Raw genomic sequence first — 17,915 nt, 5'->3', positions numbered from 1 at the left:
ATAAACACTAGATGTCAAAACGGCCAAAACTGTCAGATGCCCAGGGAAGAAAAAATAGAAAAGAAGAGGAGGAGAAACGAGAAAAAGACAGAGGTAGCAGGTAGGTAACGTTAGCCTACATGAAATTATTTGTCTGTTACAGAATGTGATAGTAACCTGGCTTTTTAGCATTAAGCTAATGTTACATGATTCGGCAATTGCTAATCAATAAATAGCTAGTTCTGTTTTAACGCCGGGTTAATATTGTGGAGGGGGCTAAATTGTTATGGAAAATAATAATGTAACGTTAGGTAATTACAGTACTCCCACCTTACATTCCTCAGGGACATTTGTATTAGATCTTTTAAGCAGGTGTTTTTTGTTTACATTATTATTGCCTTCTGGTTAGCTAATGTTTGCCCTGCAGGTAATAGTCACTTCTCCACCCTTTATATATTAGGTATAGTTGTAAGCCTAGTTGTTAAAGTGCACATCATTAATGTTAATTCAGCAATACCACATGCTGTTTTTTAATTTGAGCACTGCTGTGATTCGGTTAAAGATAATCATAACATAATATTCTCATATAATATGTTAATTTGCTTTCTTTAAGTAAAAAATAAGGTCAAAAACAAAGCTATTCGGTTTCTTGTGAGTATATACACTTCACTGCCGATGTGGGGAGGGCGCCACCTAAAATCTTGCCTAGGGCGCCAGATTGGTTAGGGCCAGGCCTGCTTTTAGTGGTCAATTGTACGGACTATGTACTGTACTGTGCAATCTACTAATGAAAGTTTCAACCAATCAATCAATCATGTAAATGCGCGGACGTGTAGCCAGTGACACCTCCCGCGTGTATGCCAGTAATTGGTTCCCCTCCTGGTGCCCATTATTCCAAATTAATGGATCCATTGTGGCGCGGCTCGAACCCCGCAGGGGGCACGGAGGAGCACTTCCTCGCTCGGTTCCAAAAGTGGATTGAGTCGTGCACCACAGACGGCGTTTTAACGCACAAATTTACGCAGCGCGCACATGTTGTTCCCCGCGGGTTTCTCCCGCACTTTTTTTTTTTTTTTTAGTTGATTTGCGCTTTTATTGGCAGACGCGAGGACAATAGGCTGGAATCACGTCTCCAATGGACTTCACACCTTTGTCAACACCGCCATTAGTCCGCCCTTTACATTCGCTGATGGGTGATTTACATTTGCGACCAAATAGCATCTTTACGGCTGTTTACCATGAGATTGAGCGGGACAGGAGGGCGTGGGGGCCATATTAGATATAAGGGGGAGCCCCATGCACTCACTCGGACACAAAAAGAAAGAAGATGCTGATGTTTGTGATTGCAGTGGCGGCTTTGGCGTGCGCGGCCCGGGCGCGGCCCCCCGCCTTCAATTACCTGGAGGAGCCTTTCGCCGCCGACTCCAGCGAGGTCCGCTCGGCCGCCATCAAGAGGCTGCTGGAGGTGTTCGGCATGGAAGACCCGCCCGCCGTCCACGGGCGCCAGCAGCAGCCGCCCCAGTACATGCTGGACCTGTACAACACCGTGGCGGACGTGGACGGCGTCACCAAGGACCCCTACCTGCTGGAGGGCAACACCGTGCGCAGCTTCTTCGACAAACGTGAGTACTTCCGGGTCAAAAAGTGCCGAGTCACGGTCTCATTCCGTAACATGAGTTTGTGTCTATAAACTGTTGGTTATTGGATACTAAAGTCGTCCCATCGTTTTTAAAGCATATTTTACCTATTTGTGGCCCAATTTAAGCATTTTCATGTATAAAAAATGACGAAATGAACTAAGAATATCAATACTAGCTAGCAGTATTGGTCACTAAATGACACCAGAGCAATCAGACAGTTCAGTATCAAGGCCGCTGATTGGCTCAGGCTCTGTACTGTGTCAGATTAAACGGGTGTGTGGGTGATATTTCATGTCAAAAAGGCTGTAATACAATTAACACAATTATTTAAAATGTTTTTAAGGCCTATGAAATATTCAATTTAGAATTCCTACTAAAATACTAAATTCAATTAATGTACCACAGTCATGTTCGTAGCCAATTAACCGCGATAAACAAGGGTTTACTGCAGGGGTCCCCAAACTATATATATATATATATATATATATATATATATATATATATATATATATATATATATATATATATATATATATATATATATATATATATATATATATATATATATATATATATATGTATGTATGTATGTATATATGTATGTATATATATATGTATATATATATGTATGTATATATATATATATATATATATATATATATATATATATATATATATATATATATATATATATATGTGTAATTAAAAAAAAAAAAAATTTAAAAAAAAATTAGAATTAAAAAAATACTTCTTTTTTTTTTAAATTAGTATTTTTAAAAATCTGCCATATATATATATATATATATATATATATATATATATATATATATATCCATCCATCCATTTTCTTCTACCGCTTGTCCCTTTTTGGGGTCGCTGGGGGTGCTGGAGCCTATCTCAGCCAGCTGCATTCGGGCGGAAGACGGGGTACACCCTGGACAAGTCGCCATCACATATATATATATATATATATATATATATATATATATATATATATATATATATATATATATATATATATATATATATATATTAGTATATATATATATATATATATATATTAGTATATATACTGCCATATTTTGAAAAATACTAATTTAAAAAAAAAAAAACTTTTTTTTTTTTTTTTACTCGGGACTACCCGCGGGCCGGACTTTGGACGCTGGCGTTCTGGATCCCCAAACTTTGTGTGTATGTGTGTGTGTGTATATATATATATATATATATATATATATATATATATATATATATATATATATATATATATATATATATATATATATATATATATATATATTCCGAGCGCGAAAAATGCATTTTTAGACAATATGATTTGCCTGAGTGGCTAGGAGACACCGAGAGTAATAAGTGGTAGAAAATGGATTAAAAGGGACAGATTTAAAAAATACTTATTTAAAAAAATTAAAATAACTATTTTTTTTACTTGGGACTACCTGCGGGCCAGACTTTGGACGTTGGCGGGCAGGATCCGGCCCGCAGGCCGTAGTTTGTTTTTTGACTCTGGGGCCGCATTGTGTTAAAAAAATGTGTGTGTATATATATATATATATATATATATATATATATATATATTCCGAAAACTTTTTTTTTTTTACTTGGGACTACCTGTGGGCCAGACTTTGGACGCTGGCGAGCTGGATCCGGCCTGCGGGCTGTAATTTGGGGACCCCTGGCAAACTTTTTGACTCGGGGGGCCGCACTGGGTTAAAAAAATGTGTTTATATTCTGAGCGCGATGATGTCATGGTATCGATTGGGAAAATGCATTTTTAGACAATATGATTTGCCTGAGTGGCTAGGAGACACAGAGAGTAACAAGCGGTAGAAAATGGATTAGAAAGGACATATTTTAAAAAATACTAATTAAAATTTTTTATTTTTTTTTACATGGGACTACCCGCGGGCCGGACTTTGGACGCTGGCGGGCTGGATCCGGCCCGCGGGCTGTAGTTTGGGGACCCCTGGCAAACTTTTTGACTCGGGGGGCCGCATTGGGTTAAAAAAAATGTGGCGGGGGGCCGGGCTGTGTATGTGTGTATATATATATATGTATACACTACCGTTCAAAAGTTTGGGGTCACCCAAACAATTTTGTGGAATAGCCTTCATTTCTAAGAACAAGAATAGACTGTCGAGTTTCAGATGAAAGTTCTCTTTTTCCGGCCATTTTGAGTGTTTAATTGACCCCACAAATGTGATGCTCCAGAAACTCAATCTGCTCAAAGGAAGGTCAGTTTTGTAGCTTCTGTAACGAGCTAAACTGTTTTCAGATGTGTGAACATGATTGCACAAGGGTTTTCTAATCATCAATTAGCCTTCTGAGCCAATGAGCAAACACATTGTACCATTAGAACACTGGAGTGATAGTTGCTGCAAATGGGCCTCTATACACCTATGTAGATATTGCACCAAAAATCAGACATTTTCAGCTAGAATAGTCATTTACCACATTAGCAATGTATAGAGTGTATTTCTTTAAAGTTAAGACTAGTTTAAAGTTATCTTCATTGAAAAGTACAGTGCTTTTCCTTCAAAAATAAGGACATTTCAATGTGACCCCAAACTTTTGAACGGTAGTGTATATATATATATATATATAATATGTGTTTACTTACTATGGTATATTGTTCATTTGTTATTTATTTGTTCGCTGTTCTGTTACAAAGAACAAGGAAATGGGATAAAATTGCTATGGTAAGAAAAGGGGTAGGATTAAATAAGCTCTGCTTCTTCCTACTCCTTTTCGGACGTGCTGTAATGAAGCAACTGGAAATATGCGATGCGTTACATTGTGTCGTATGCATGTTCCAAATAAACTGAAACTGAATTGAACTGAACTTTTAAAAACAGTGCATTTGTATCAGGAAATTCCCATCACATTTTTTTAATTAATGGAAATGTGTGCAAAACTGGAGCATACAGTAAGTGCCCTAAAATAAAGGAGCTGGGGGTATCTCTCGGTGAGGTGGTTCGCTGCGGTCAGCCAAATTTTAAAACCCTCTACATTACTTTATTCACAATAAATAAATCAATTATCGATTGACGTTTACTAATCGATTTTATAATCGTCCATGTCCGAATTGCGATGCACCTAAAAATCAATTATTTCCCCCACTTCTAGCTAATACTACCATTTGCTTGTTATTAGTGTGTAACATAACAATTAAATTACCAAAAGGGTAAATAATACACCTTTTTTTTTTGGTTTTGTAGGGTTTGTAGGTAGCAGGGGTGTATATTGTAGCCCGGAAAAGTTAGGGATGCAAGGGATTCTGGGTATTTGTTCTGTTGTGTTTATGTTGTGTTACGGTGCGGATGTTCTCCTGAAATGTGTTTGTCATTCTTGTTTGGCGTGGGTTCACACTGCAAAAAGTCAGTGTTCAAAAACAAGAAAAAAAAATACAAAAATGAGGGGTATTTTATTTGAACTAAGCAAAATTATCTGCCAATAGAACAAGAAAACTCGGCTTGTCAAGACTTTCCAAAACAAGTCAAATTAGCTAACCTCAATGAACCCAAAAATACCTTAAAATAAGTATATTCTCACTAATAACAAGTGCACTTTTCTTGGTAGAAAAAAAAGTCATTTTTCAATTTCAATATGTTGAAAAATATTCTTAAATTAGGTAAATGCTAGTGCCATCATCTTGACATATATTTTTTTTCATGCTTGAAGTAAGAAATTATTACTTTAAAAAAGTAGTTTTATACTTGTGAGTGTTAATCTTAAGGCCCAAACTGTTTGTTTACATGGTTTTTTTTTTTATTTCTCTTTGCTATTTAGGCTTATTGGATCCTAATTGGAATAAAAAGTAAGAATCATCTTTTTATATGATGTACTTACGTCCATAAGTAACAAACGTGTACTTCATGTTTAGTGACATCCATCCATCCATCCATCCATTTTCTACCGCTTATTCCCTTCGGGGTCGCGGAGGCGCTGGAGCCTATCTCAGCTACAATCGGGCGGAAGGCGGGGTACACCCTGGACAAGTCGCCTGGACAAGTCACCACCTCATCGTTGCTAATTCTTATTTTTACACTTTTTTTTTCCAAATTCCATTGTATGTTATACTCTTCTGACACCACCAGATGGCAGTATGAGAGTCCACATAAGCAGCCATAAGACCCCAATTCAGTAGTGTACACAATTTTGGAAATAAGAGCTAAAAGGTGCTGTCCACATATGTGGCCAACTAAGCCTTTAGTGTTGATGACACAGCTTTGCAACAGTTGATATTCTAGTTTCAAGCATGTTTTACTCAATATAGGTCATCAAATCTCAGCAACAAGCTGTAATATCTTACTGAGATCATTTAGGAGCAAAACACTTAAAACAAGTAAAACACTCTAACATGAAATCTGCTTAGTGAGAAGAATTATCTTGTCAGACAGAAAATAAGCAAATATCACCCTTATTCATACTTGCCAACCCTCCCGTTTTTAGCGGGAGAATCCCGGTATTCAGCGCCTCTCCCGACAACCTCCCGGCAGAGATTTTCTCCCGACAAACTCCCGGTATTCAGCCGTAGCTGGAGGCCACGCCCCCTCCAGCTCAATGCGGACCTGAGACTGAGTGGGGACAGCCTGTTCTCATGTCCGCTTTCCCACAATATAAACAGCTTGCCTAACGAATTCAAACGAATGGAAACAAGAATTTCAGTTCATCCAGGACAGTTCGAAGGGGAAGGTGTATGTTGCCTGTAAATATGTAGAACAGACTTCTCCATTGAACACGGTGGCCGAAATGATATACTCATCATGAACGGAGAAGTTAAACAGGACAATACTGCCATCTAATGGATAGCCACTGGAACACTGAAATTCAAGTATTTCTTTTATGTAAATAAAATAAGTATGTATATATATATATATATATAGCTAGAATTCACTGAAAGTCAAGTATTTCATACATACATACATATATATATATATATATATATATATATATATATATATATATATATATATATATATATATATATATATATATATATATATATATATATATATATATATATATATATATATATATATATATATATGAAATACTCGAGTTGGTGAATTCTAGCTGTAAATAACCACCCATAAAATAACATAGTTTATCTTCAATTTCGACTCTTTAAAATTCAAAATTCAACCGAAAAAAAGAAGAGAAAAACTAGCTAATTCGAATCTTTTTAAAAACATTTAAAAAATAATTTATGGAACATCATTAGTAATTTTTCCTGATTAAGATTAATTTTAGAATTTTGATGACATGTTTTAAATAGGTTAAAATCTAATCTACACTTTGTTAGAATATATAACAAATTGGACCAAGCTATATTTCTAACAAAGACAAATCATTATTTCTTCTAGATTTTCCAGAACAAAAATTTTAAAAGAAATTCAAAAGACTTTGAAATAAGATTTAAATTTGATTCTACAGATTTTCTAGATTTGTCAGAATAATTTTTTTTGAATTTTAATCATAATAAGTTTGAAGAAATATTTCACAAATATTCTTTGTCGAAAAAACCGAAGCTAAAATGAAGAATTAAATTAAAATGTATTTATTATTCTTTACAATAAAAAAAATAAATTTACTTGAACATTGATTTAAATTGTCAGGAAAGAAGAGGAAGGAATTTAAAAAGTAAAAAGGTATACGTGTTTAAAAATCCTTTTTAAGGTTGTATTTTTTCTCTAAAATTGTCTTTTTGAAAGTTATAAGAAGCAAAGTAAAAAAAATTATGAATTTATTTAAACAAGTGAAGACAAAGTCTTTAAAATATTTTCTTGGATTTTCAAATTCTATTTGAGTTTTGTCTCTCTTAGAATTAAAAATGTCGGGCAAAGCGAGACCAGCTTGCTAGTAAATAAATACAATTAAAAAATAGAAGCAGCTCACTGGTAAGTGCTGCTATTTGAGCTATTTTTAGAACAGGCCAGCGGGCTACTCATCTGGTCCTTACGGGCTACCTGGTGCCCGCGGGCACCGCGTTGGTGACCCCTGTTGTAAACTGTATTTATCTGGCACAAGCGGAAAGCCGGTTTTCTAAAAATAATGCCTTCATTAAACCGGTCCGTTGTGCAAAAAAGGTTGGGGACCACTGGGTTAAGGGACTGACCGTTCTTGGTCCTGGTTTCCTATTGCAGTGCGCAGCGAGCAGGTGGAGTTCCGCTTTAATCTGTCCACTGTGGCGAGAACAGAGAAGATCCTGACTGCAGAGCTCCATCTTTTCAAACTGCGACCTCAGGCCACGCTGACGTTCACCCGCCACCACTTCTGCCAGGTATGTGGAGCGCGCATGTTACCGTCCAAACTAGTCATGTAACGATCCATCCTCTAATGTCCTGTCTTGTAAATGTCCAGTATTATTATGTGTTTTACAATGTACTGCTTTTATATTTCCTGTATTTTATATTATTACTTTGAACTGTTTTATATTTTAATTTTTTATCCTGTAAAGCAGGGGTCACCAACGCGGTGCCCGCGGGCACCAGGTAGCCCGTAAGGACCAGATGAGTAGCCCGCTGGCCTGTTCTGAAAATAGCTCAAATAGCAGCCCTTACCAGTGAGTTGTCTCTATTTTTTAAATTGTATTTATTTACTAGCAAGCTGGTCTCGCTTTGCTCGACGATTTTAATTCTAAGAGAGACAAAACTCAAATAGACTTTGAAAATCCAAGAAAATATTTTAAAGACTTGGTCTTCACTAACTGACAAAGAAACAGATAACAGATTTGGTGTCCAGTTCAACGTGTGACATGATTTAATTAAAAATTTGAGAGTTGACTTTTGTATTTTACATGAGTTATTATTTGTACAAACATGGTGCAAAGTCATTCATGATTTGTTAAAAAAATGTTCGTGGCTAGCTAGTTAAAATGGGATATTGTGATTTCACAAGACTGTCTTAGAAGTGATCATTTGAAAATGTTCAATTTGAAAAATGTGCACTTAGAGAAAATATAAAAATAAAGTGTTGCATATTGATATTTATCTGTTTCTATATATATTTATTGTGAGAAATCATTAAGATGATCAGTGTTTCCACAAAGATAAATATCATTAATTATTAATAATAACATAGAGTTAAAGGTAAATTGAGCAAATTGGCTATTTCTGGCAATTTATTTAAGTGTGTATCAAACTGGTAGCCCTTCGCATTAATCAGTACCCAAGAAGTAGCTCTTGGTTTCAAAAAGGTTGGTGACCCCTGCTGTAAAGCGTCTTTGAGTACTCTGAAAAGCGCTATACCAAATAAAATGTATTATTATTATTATTACTTTCAAATGTCTATTCTTGGTGTTGGCTTTTATCAAATACATTTCCCCCAAAAATGCGACTTATACTCCAGTGCGACTTATATATGTTTTTTTCCTTCTTTATTATGCATTTTCGGCCGGGGCAACTTATACTTTGGAGCGACTTATACTCTGAAAAATACGGTACATGTGATCGGTATTTGTATCGGCCGATCCCACTCATGGATGATGGGAATCGGCGTCATAAAACCGTATTCGGAAGATGATGCACTTATTGTATGCCTTTTTAAAAGATGGCTAACCTGGTCAAACACACACAGGTTAGTGTTTACCAGCTGATGGACACCAAAGGCAATCACACACAAGACAAGAAGCTGCTGTCTTCTCGACTCATCCCCGTCCACTCCAACGGCTGGGAGGTGTTCACCATCACTCAAGCTGTAAGTATCCGCCCGTCGAGCTTCATCGACCGCACGACAACGAAACTGACCAGCCTTGGTGTGACCTTGCGAAGGTCCGCTCCTGGATGGCGGACGAGGAAAGCAACCTGGGGCTGCACGTGGTGGTGCGGACCCTCGGAGGGAGCCATATGGACCTGAAGCTGATCCGCTTCGCCTCGGGACGCAGCCACCACCAGAGCAAGCAGCCCATGCTGGTGCTGTTCACCGATGACGGCCGCCGCTCCACCGCTCAGGAGAACACAGGTGAGGGACGCTTATTAACCCCGTGCTAGACCAATCACACACAGAGTGCTCCCCACAGGAATACAGTAGCTCACCTTGTTGTCCAATATGCATATTTAGCCATGACTCATACGCATGTAATCTACTCGCTGAGCTACTGCTACGTCTTCTTATTCTCTGGCAGACCAGGCGCGTATTAGGTGTGCTAAGGCAGGGGTCGGCAACCCTAAACGTTGAAAGAGCCATATTGGACCAAAAATACAAAAAACAAATCTGTCAAGAGCCGCAAAAAATGAAAATAATGAAGCTAACACATGACGTAAGTGTCTATATTTACTTTAATAGCCATATTAGCTATATTATATTATATTATATTTAGGGTGTAAATGCGTTAAAATGTAATATCGGAAATGATCGGTATCGTTTTTTTTTATTATCTGTATCGTTTTTTTGTTTGTCTTTTTTTTGTTTTTTTTAATTAAATCAACATAAAAAACACAAGATACACTTACAATTAGTGCACCAACCCAAACCCCCCCCCATTTCTTTCTGTTATCAATATTCTGGTTCCTACATTATATATCAATATATATCAATACAGTCTGCAAGGGATACAGTCCGTAAGCACACGTGATTGTGCGTGCTGCCGGTCCACTAATAGTACTAACCTTTAACAGTTAATTTTAGAAATTTTCATTAATTACTAGTTTCTATGTAACTGTTTTTATACTGTTTTACTTTCTTTTTTATTCAAGAAAATGTTTTTAATTTAGTTATCTTTTTTTTTTTTTTTTTTTTTTTTTTTTAAAAGTACCTTATCTTCACCATACATGGTTGTCCAAATTAGGCATAATAATGTGTTAATTCCACGACTGCATATATCGGTTGATATCGGTATCGGTAATTAAAGAGTTGGACAATATCGGAATATCGGATATCGGCAAAAAGCCATTATCGGACATCCCTAATTATATTATATACATAATTATATTATATACATATCGGCCTGCCGATATTATCGGCCGATAAATGCGTTAAAATGTAATATCGGAAATTATCGGTATCGGTTTTTTTATTATCTGTATCGGTTTTTGTTGTTGTTTTTAATTAAATCAACATAAAAAACACAAGATACACTTACAATTGGTGCACCAACCCAAAAAACCTCCCTCCCCCCATTTCTTTCTGTTATCAATATTCTGCTTCCTACATTATATATCAATATATATCAATACAGTCTGCAAGGGATACAGTCCGTAAGCACACGTGATTGTGCGTGCTGCTGCTCCACTAATAGTACTAACCTTTAACAGTTAATTTTACTCATTTTCATTCATTACTAGTTTCTATGTAACTGTTTTTATACTGTTTTACTTTCTTTTTTATTCAAGAAAATGTTTTTAATTTAGTTATCTTATTTTATTATTTTTTTTTAAAAGTACCTTATCTTCACCATACCTGGTTGTCCAAATTAGGCATAATAATGTGTTAATTCCACGACTGCATATATCGGTTGATATCGGTATCGGTAATTAAAGAGTTGGACAATATCGGAATATCGGATATCGGCAAAAAGCCATTAACGGACATCCCTAATTATATTATATACATATTATATTAGCCAAGTCAGCAGGCCTTGACCGAGTCAACCCCTGATCAACGTTCCCTCTAAGGTGCGCGCCTGTGCAATTGCGCACCGCTCAAGCGTCCTCTGCGCACGGCAAATCTATGCCGCGCACAAAATCAACTAAAAAAATAAGCGCATAACAATTTTCGACACACGGACACGACAGAGAAAACAGTTTTCGTCATCATTGTTCAAATATTGTAACGTCTGTCGAGACTAGGGATGTCCGATAATGGCTTTTTGCCGATATCCGATATTCCGATATTGTCCAACTCTTTAATTACCGATACCGATATCAACCGATACCGATACTGATATATACAGTTGTGGAATTAACACATTATTATGCCTAATTTGGACAACCAGGTATGGTGAAGATAAGGTCCTTTTTTTTTTTAAATTAATAAAATAAAATAAGATAAATAAATTAAAAACATTTTCTTGAATAAAAAAGAAAGTAAAACAATATAAAATCAGTTGCATAGAAACTAGTAATTAATGAAAATGAGTAAAATTAACTGTTAAAGGTTAGTACTATTAGTGGAGCAGCAGCACGCACAATCATGTGTGCTTACGGACTGTATCCCTTGCAGACTGTATTGATATATATTGATATATAATGTAGGAAGCAGAATATTGATAACAGAAAGAAACAACCCTTTTGTGTGAATGAGTGTAAATGGGGGAGGGAGGTTTTTTGGGTTGGTGCACTAATTGTAAGTGTATCTTGTGTTTTTTATGTGGATTTAATAAAAATAAATAAATAAAAAAAACTAAAAAAAAACGATACCAATAATAAAAAAAACGATACCGATAATTTCCGATATTACATTTTAACGCATATATCGGCCGATAATATCGGACATCTCTAGTCGAGACGCTTTGAGGACATGAATTCCATCCATCACTTTACTGAGCAAAACTCTTTATTGTCGGCCATAAACACATCACCAAAACATTAGTAAAACAAATGATATCTAGCAAAAGTGGTCATTTTCTGCAGTGCAAACCAGACCAAAAGCAACTTTGTTATATCAACAGCAGCCGCTCGCTCTTTCTCACTTGCGCCAACACATGCACATATGGCACTTAGCCAGTGATGCGTTTACAGCCACACAAAAAAGTCGGACAACTACAACACCACACATAAAGTGTCATTCCAGGTCGTTACACTATGATTTACCAATCAAATGTGTGCTTATTCTAGTGGCATTTGTTAGGAATCTTAATTTATAAATATTAATCATGAAATGCTGTTAGTATATTAAATAAATACTAATAAAAATATATTTTTTACAAACAGAAAGTTGCAGGAATGTACACATGATCCCCTGCTTACATCTCATTGTGCAACATGTGAATGTTTTAATGGGAACTAAATGCAATGTCTGAAAGGGGTACAAATTATTTCCAAAGCAGGACCTCCACCCAGACAAACAATACAAGTACACAGTTCATGAAAAACAATATTTGTTGTTATTGTCATTGTAAGTGGGCCTAAACACTTATATTCGAAATGGAAATGACTGCTGTCATTTGATTATAATAATAAGAGAATGTTGTCTGTCTATCTGTGTTGGCCCTGCGATGAGGTGGGGACTTGTCCAGGGTGTACCCCGCCTTCCGCTCGAATGCAACTGAGATAGGCTCCAGCACCCCCCGCGACCCCGAAAGGGACAAGCGGTAGAAAATGGATGGATGGATGGATGGAGATGGAACTTGTTGTTTAGTCAGGTTTGGGACGGGTGTGCTGCTGGTGTAGCCACAGTGTGCACGTCTGGTGTTGCTCACATGGGCTCCACTCAATGCTCAGGGAGTTTTTGCGTTTGCTCACACACATGGAAAATTAGAGGGAACATTGCCCCTGGGTCCTGAAGACTGAGATCCTGCACTTCATCTTCAACCTGAGTCTGAAGCTAGAATGGATACCAGGTCTATGGAAAACATCCTGCATAGTGCCGGTGCCCAAGAAGCCCATCCCATCGGGCTTGAACAACTTCAGACCTGTTGCCCTGACGTCCCAGGTCATGAAGGTCCTCGAGAGACTTGTGCTGGATCAGCTGAGACCCCTGCTGGCTCCTTCCCTGGATCCTCTACAGTTGGCATATCAGCCCCATGTAGGAGTGGACGATGCTGTTATCTACCTGCTGCATCATGCTCACTCTCACCTGGATGGTGGGAAGGGCACTGTGAGGATCACATTCTTTGATTTCTCCAGTACTTTTAACACCAGTCAGCCAATTCTGATGAGTGACAAGTTGCTCAGGATGGGTGTCAGTTCATCCATTGTCTCCTGGATCACTGATTACTTGTCTGACAGGCCCCAGTTTGTGCGACCGGGGAGCTCCCTGTCGGATACTGTGGTCAGTGGTGTAGGTGCTCCACAGGGGACCGTCCTGTCTCCTTTCCTGTTCACCTCAGACTTCCAGTACAGTTCCAGGTCCTGCCACCCGCAGAAATACTCTGACGACTCTGCTGTGGTCGGGTGTATCGGAGAGGGACGGGAATCGGAGTACAGGACACTGATCGCTGACTTTGTGGAGTGGTCTCAGGCGAAGCATCTGGTCCTTAATGTGGACAAGACCAAGGAGCTGGTCATCGACTTCAAAAAGAGAATGACCCCGAAGGAGCCCATCAAGATCCAGGGCCGGGAGGTGGCAGTACAAGTACCTGGGAGTCCACTTGAACAGCAGACTGGATTGGAAGGACAACTGCAAAGCTGTTTACAAGAAGGGCATGAGCAGACTATTTTTCCTGAAGAAGCTTAGGTCCTTTAATGTGTGCAGAAAGCTGTTGGAGATATTTTATCAGTCTGTTGTGGCCAGTGCCCTGTACTTTGCAGTGGTTGGTTGGGGCAGCAGCGCCAGCAAAAGGGACTCAAACCGGATTGACAAACTGATCCGGAAAGCCAACCAAACTATTGGCACGCAGTTGGAGGCGTTTGTGTCAGTGAGGGACAGGAGGACGCTGGACAAACTGCTGGCCATCATGGACAATCCTGCCCATCCACTCCACCTGACAATTGAGGGACAGCGGAGTTCATACTCCAACAGGCTCCTTCAGCTTCCTTCCCACAGTGTTCCATTCAAGAACTCCTTCATTCCGCACTCCATCCAGCTGTATAATCACTCACCATACAGCAATAGATGATATCTGCCTCATACCTGACATGTTAGCTACTTCTCTTTGTTTATAATGTCTATTTTCTGCTCGATTTACTCTCTATTTTATGCTGCAGCTGTCACATATACTGTAATATTGTACATGGTCATTGGTATATATCGTATATATGATATAGACATAATATAATATAATATATCAGTATATATAATGTACTGTACATACACTACCGTTCAAAAGTTTGGGGTCACATTGAAATGTCCTTATTTTTGAAGGAAAAGCACTGTACTTTTCAATGAAGATAACTTTAAACTAGTCTTAACTTTAAAGAAATACACTCTATACATTGCTAATGTGGTAAATGACTATTCTAGCTGCAAATGTCTGGTTTTTGGTGCAATATCTACATAGGTGTATAGAGGCCCATTTCCAGCAACTATCACTCCAGTGTTCTAATGGTACAATGTGTTTGCTCATTGGCTCAGAAGGCTAATTGATGATTAGAAAACCCTTGTGCAATCATGTTCACACATCTGAAAACAGTTTAGCTCGTTACAGAAGCTACAAAACTGACCTTCCTTTGAGCAGATTGAGTTTCTGGAGCATCACATTTGTGGGGTCAATTAAACGCTCAAAATGGCCAGAAAAAGAGAACTTTCATCTGAAACTCGACAGTCTATTCTTGTTCTGAGAAATGAAGGCTATTCCACAAAATTGTTTGGGTGACCCCAAACTTTTGAACGGTAGTGTATGGAAAAAGATGGGGGGAAAAAAATTTATTTTTTGTGTTAATATGGTTACTGTAGGAGGACAAACATGACACAAACCTCCCTAATTGTTATAAAGCACACTGTTTGTATTAAACATGCTTCACTGATTCGAGTATTTGGCGAGCGCCGTTTTGTCCTACTAATTTTGGCGGTCCTTGAACTCACCGTAGTTTGTTTACATGTATAACTTTCTCCGACTTTCTAAGACGTGTTTTATGCCACTTCTTTTTTGGTCTCATTTTGTCCACCAAACTTTTAACGTTGTGCATGAATGCACAAAGGTGAGTTTTGTTGATGTTATTGACTTGTGTGGAGTGCTAATCAGGCATATTTGGTCACTGCATGACTGCAAGCTAATTGATGCTAACATGCTATTTAGGCTACCTATATGTACATATTGCATCATTATGCCTCATTTGTAGCTATATTTGAGCTCATTTAGTTTCCTTTAAGTCCTCTTCATTCAATTTATATCTTACAACACACTATCTGTATGTAATATGGCTTTTGATTTTTTGCGGCTCAAGACAGATTTTTTTAGTATTTTTGGTCCAATATGGCTCTTTCAACATTTTGGGTTGAAAGATTTTACATGTAAACAAACCGTTGCGTCACAGTCCACACTACGGTGAGTTCAAGAACGGCCGAAATTAGTAGGACAAAACGATGTTCAGTGAAGCATACACACAAACATTTTTAAAGTACTCTAAATACTAGGCCACTTGTGCATTCATGCACAGTATAAAACGTTTGGTGGACAAAATGAGACAAAGGAGTGGAAGATTTTACATGTAAACAAACTATTGCGTCACAGTCCTCACACTATGGTGAGTTCAATAACCGCCGAAATTAGTAGGACAAAACGATGTTCAGTGAAGCATACACACAAACATATTTAAAGTACTCTAAATACTAGGCCACTTGTACATTCATGCACAGTATAAAACGTTTGGTGGACAAAATGAGACAAAGAAGTGGAAGATTTTACATGTAAACAAAATGTTGCGTCACAGTCCACACACTACGGTGAGTTCAAGAACCGCCAAAATTAGTAGGACAAAACGATGTTCAGTGAAGCATACACACAAACATATTAAACTACTCTAACCACTAAGCCACTTGTGCATTCACGCACAGTATAAAACGTGTGGTGGACAAAATGAGACAAAGTAATGGAAGATTTTACATGTAAACAAACCGTTGCGTCACAGTCCACACACTACGGTGAGTTCAAGAACCGCCGAAATTAGTAGGACAAAACGATGTTCAGTGAAGCATACACACAAACATATTAAACCACTCTAACCACTAGGCCACTTGTGCATTCACGCACAGTATAAAACGTTTGGTGGACAAAATGAGACAAAGGAGTGGAAGATTTTACATGTAAACAAACCGTTGCGTCACAGTCCACCCACTACGGTGAGTTCAAGAACCGCCGAAATTAGTAGGACAAAACGATGTTCAGTGAAGCATACACACAAACATATTAAACCACTCTAACCACTAGGCCACTTGTGCATTCATGCACAGTATAAAACGTTTGTTGGACAAAATGAGACAAAGGAGTGGAAGATTTTACATGTAAACAAACTGTTGCGTCACAGTCCTCACACTATGGTGAGTTCAAGAACGGCCGAAATTAGTAGGACAAAACGATGTTCAGTGAAGCATACACACAAACATATTTAAAGTACTCTAAATACTAGGCCACTTGTGCATTCGTGCACAGTATAAAACGTTTGGTGGACAAAATGAGACAAAGGAATGGAAGATTTTACATGTAAACTGTTGCGTCACAGTCCACACTATGGTGAGTTCAAGAACCGCCGAAATTAGTAGGACAAAAGGATGTTCAGTGAAGCATACACACAAACATTAAACTACTCCAACCACTAGGCCACCTGTGCATTCACGCACGGTATAAAACGTTTGGTGGACAAAATGAGACAAAGGAGTGGAAGATTTTACATGTAAACAAACCGTTGCGTCACAGTCCACCCACTACGGTGAGTTCAAGAACGGCCGAAATTAGTAGGACAAAACGATGTTCAGTGAAGCATACACACAAACATATTTAAAGTACTCTAAATACTAGGCCACTTGTGCATTCATGCACAGTATAAAACGTTTGGTGGACAAAATGAGACAAAGGAGTGGAAGATTTTACATGTAAACAAACTTGCGTCACAGTCCACACTATGGTGAGTTCAAGAACCACCGAAATTAGTAGGACAAAACGATGTTCAGTGAAGCATACACACAAACATTAAACTACTCCAACCACTAGGCCACCTGTGCATTCACGCACGGTATAAAACGTTTGGTGGACAAAATGAGACAAAGGAGTGGAAGATTTTACATGTAAACAAACCGTTGCGTCACAGTCCACACACTACGGTGAGTTCAAGAACGGCCGAAATTAGTAAGACAAAAGGATGTTCAGTGAAGCATACACACAAACATATTAAACATTGGGCTTTCTAACTATTGGGAAGGTTTGTGTCATGTTTGTCCTCAAACAAAAAACGTACTAAAACTTTTTCCATTTTCAATCCTGTTTTTAAAAATGCTCCAGGGAGCCACTAGGGCGGCGCCAAAGAGACGAGGGTTGCTGACCCCCGTGCTGAGGTGTCAATGTGTCCAAACTAAAGCACCTTTCTTCTCCTTGACCCGCAGATCCAGACAGCATGGAAATACCCTCCAGCTTGCCGCAAGCCCCCGTGTCCGCCCCGTCCTCCCGCCTCGCCCGCTCCGTGGACTACCAGGAGGAGGAGGGTGTGTCCATGCCCTGCCAGCGCCTGCCGCTGTACGTGGACTTTG

At 38.3% G+C, this 17,915-nt stretch overlaps 1 protein-coding gene across 1 annotated transcript; it reads left to right on the top strand.

The window, feature by feature from the left end:
* Positions 1-778: 778 nt before the first annotated feature.
* LOC133631436 (bone morphogenetic protein 7-like) lies at positions 779-17,911 on the top strand (the record flags this gene model as incomplete). Its single annotated transcript, XM_062023638.1, has 5 exons — positions 779-1,601; positions 7,781-7,917; positions 9,213-9,332; positions 9,407-9,596; positions 17,772-17,911. Coding segments are annotated over exons 1-5 (882 nt in total), but the record flags the coding sequence as incomplete, so codon positions are not given.
* Between the last annotated feature and the right edge of the window lie 4 nt (positions 17,912-17,915).

Source organism: Entelurus aequoreus, linkage group LG16 (assembly GCF_033978785.1).
Source record: "Entelurus aequoreus isolate RoL-2023_Sb linkage group LG16, RoL_Eaeq_v1.1, whole genome shotgun sequence".
Taxonomy (NCBI): Eukaryota; Metazoa; Chordata; class Actinopteri; order Syngnathiformes; family Syngnathidae; genus Entelurus; species Entelurus aequoreus.
This window is presented reverse-complemented; position numbering and strand designations above follow the sequence as displayed.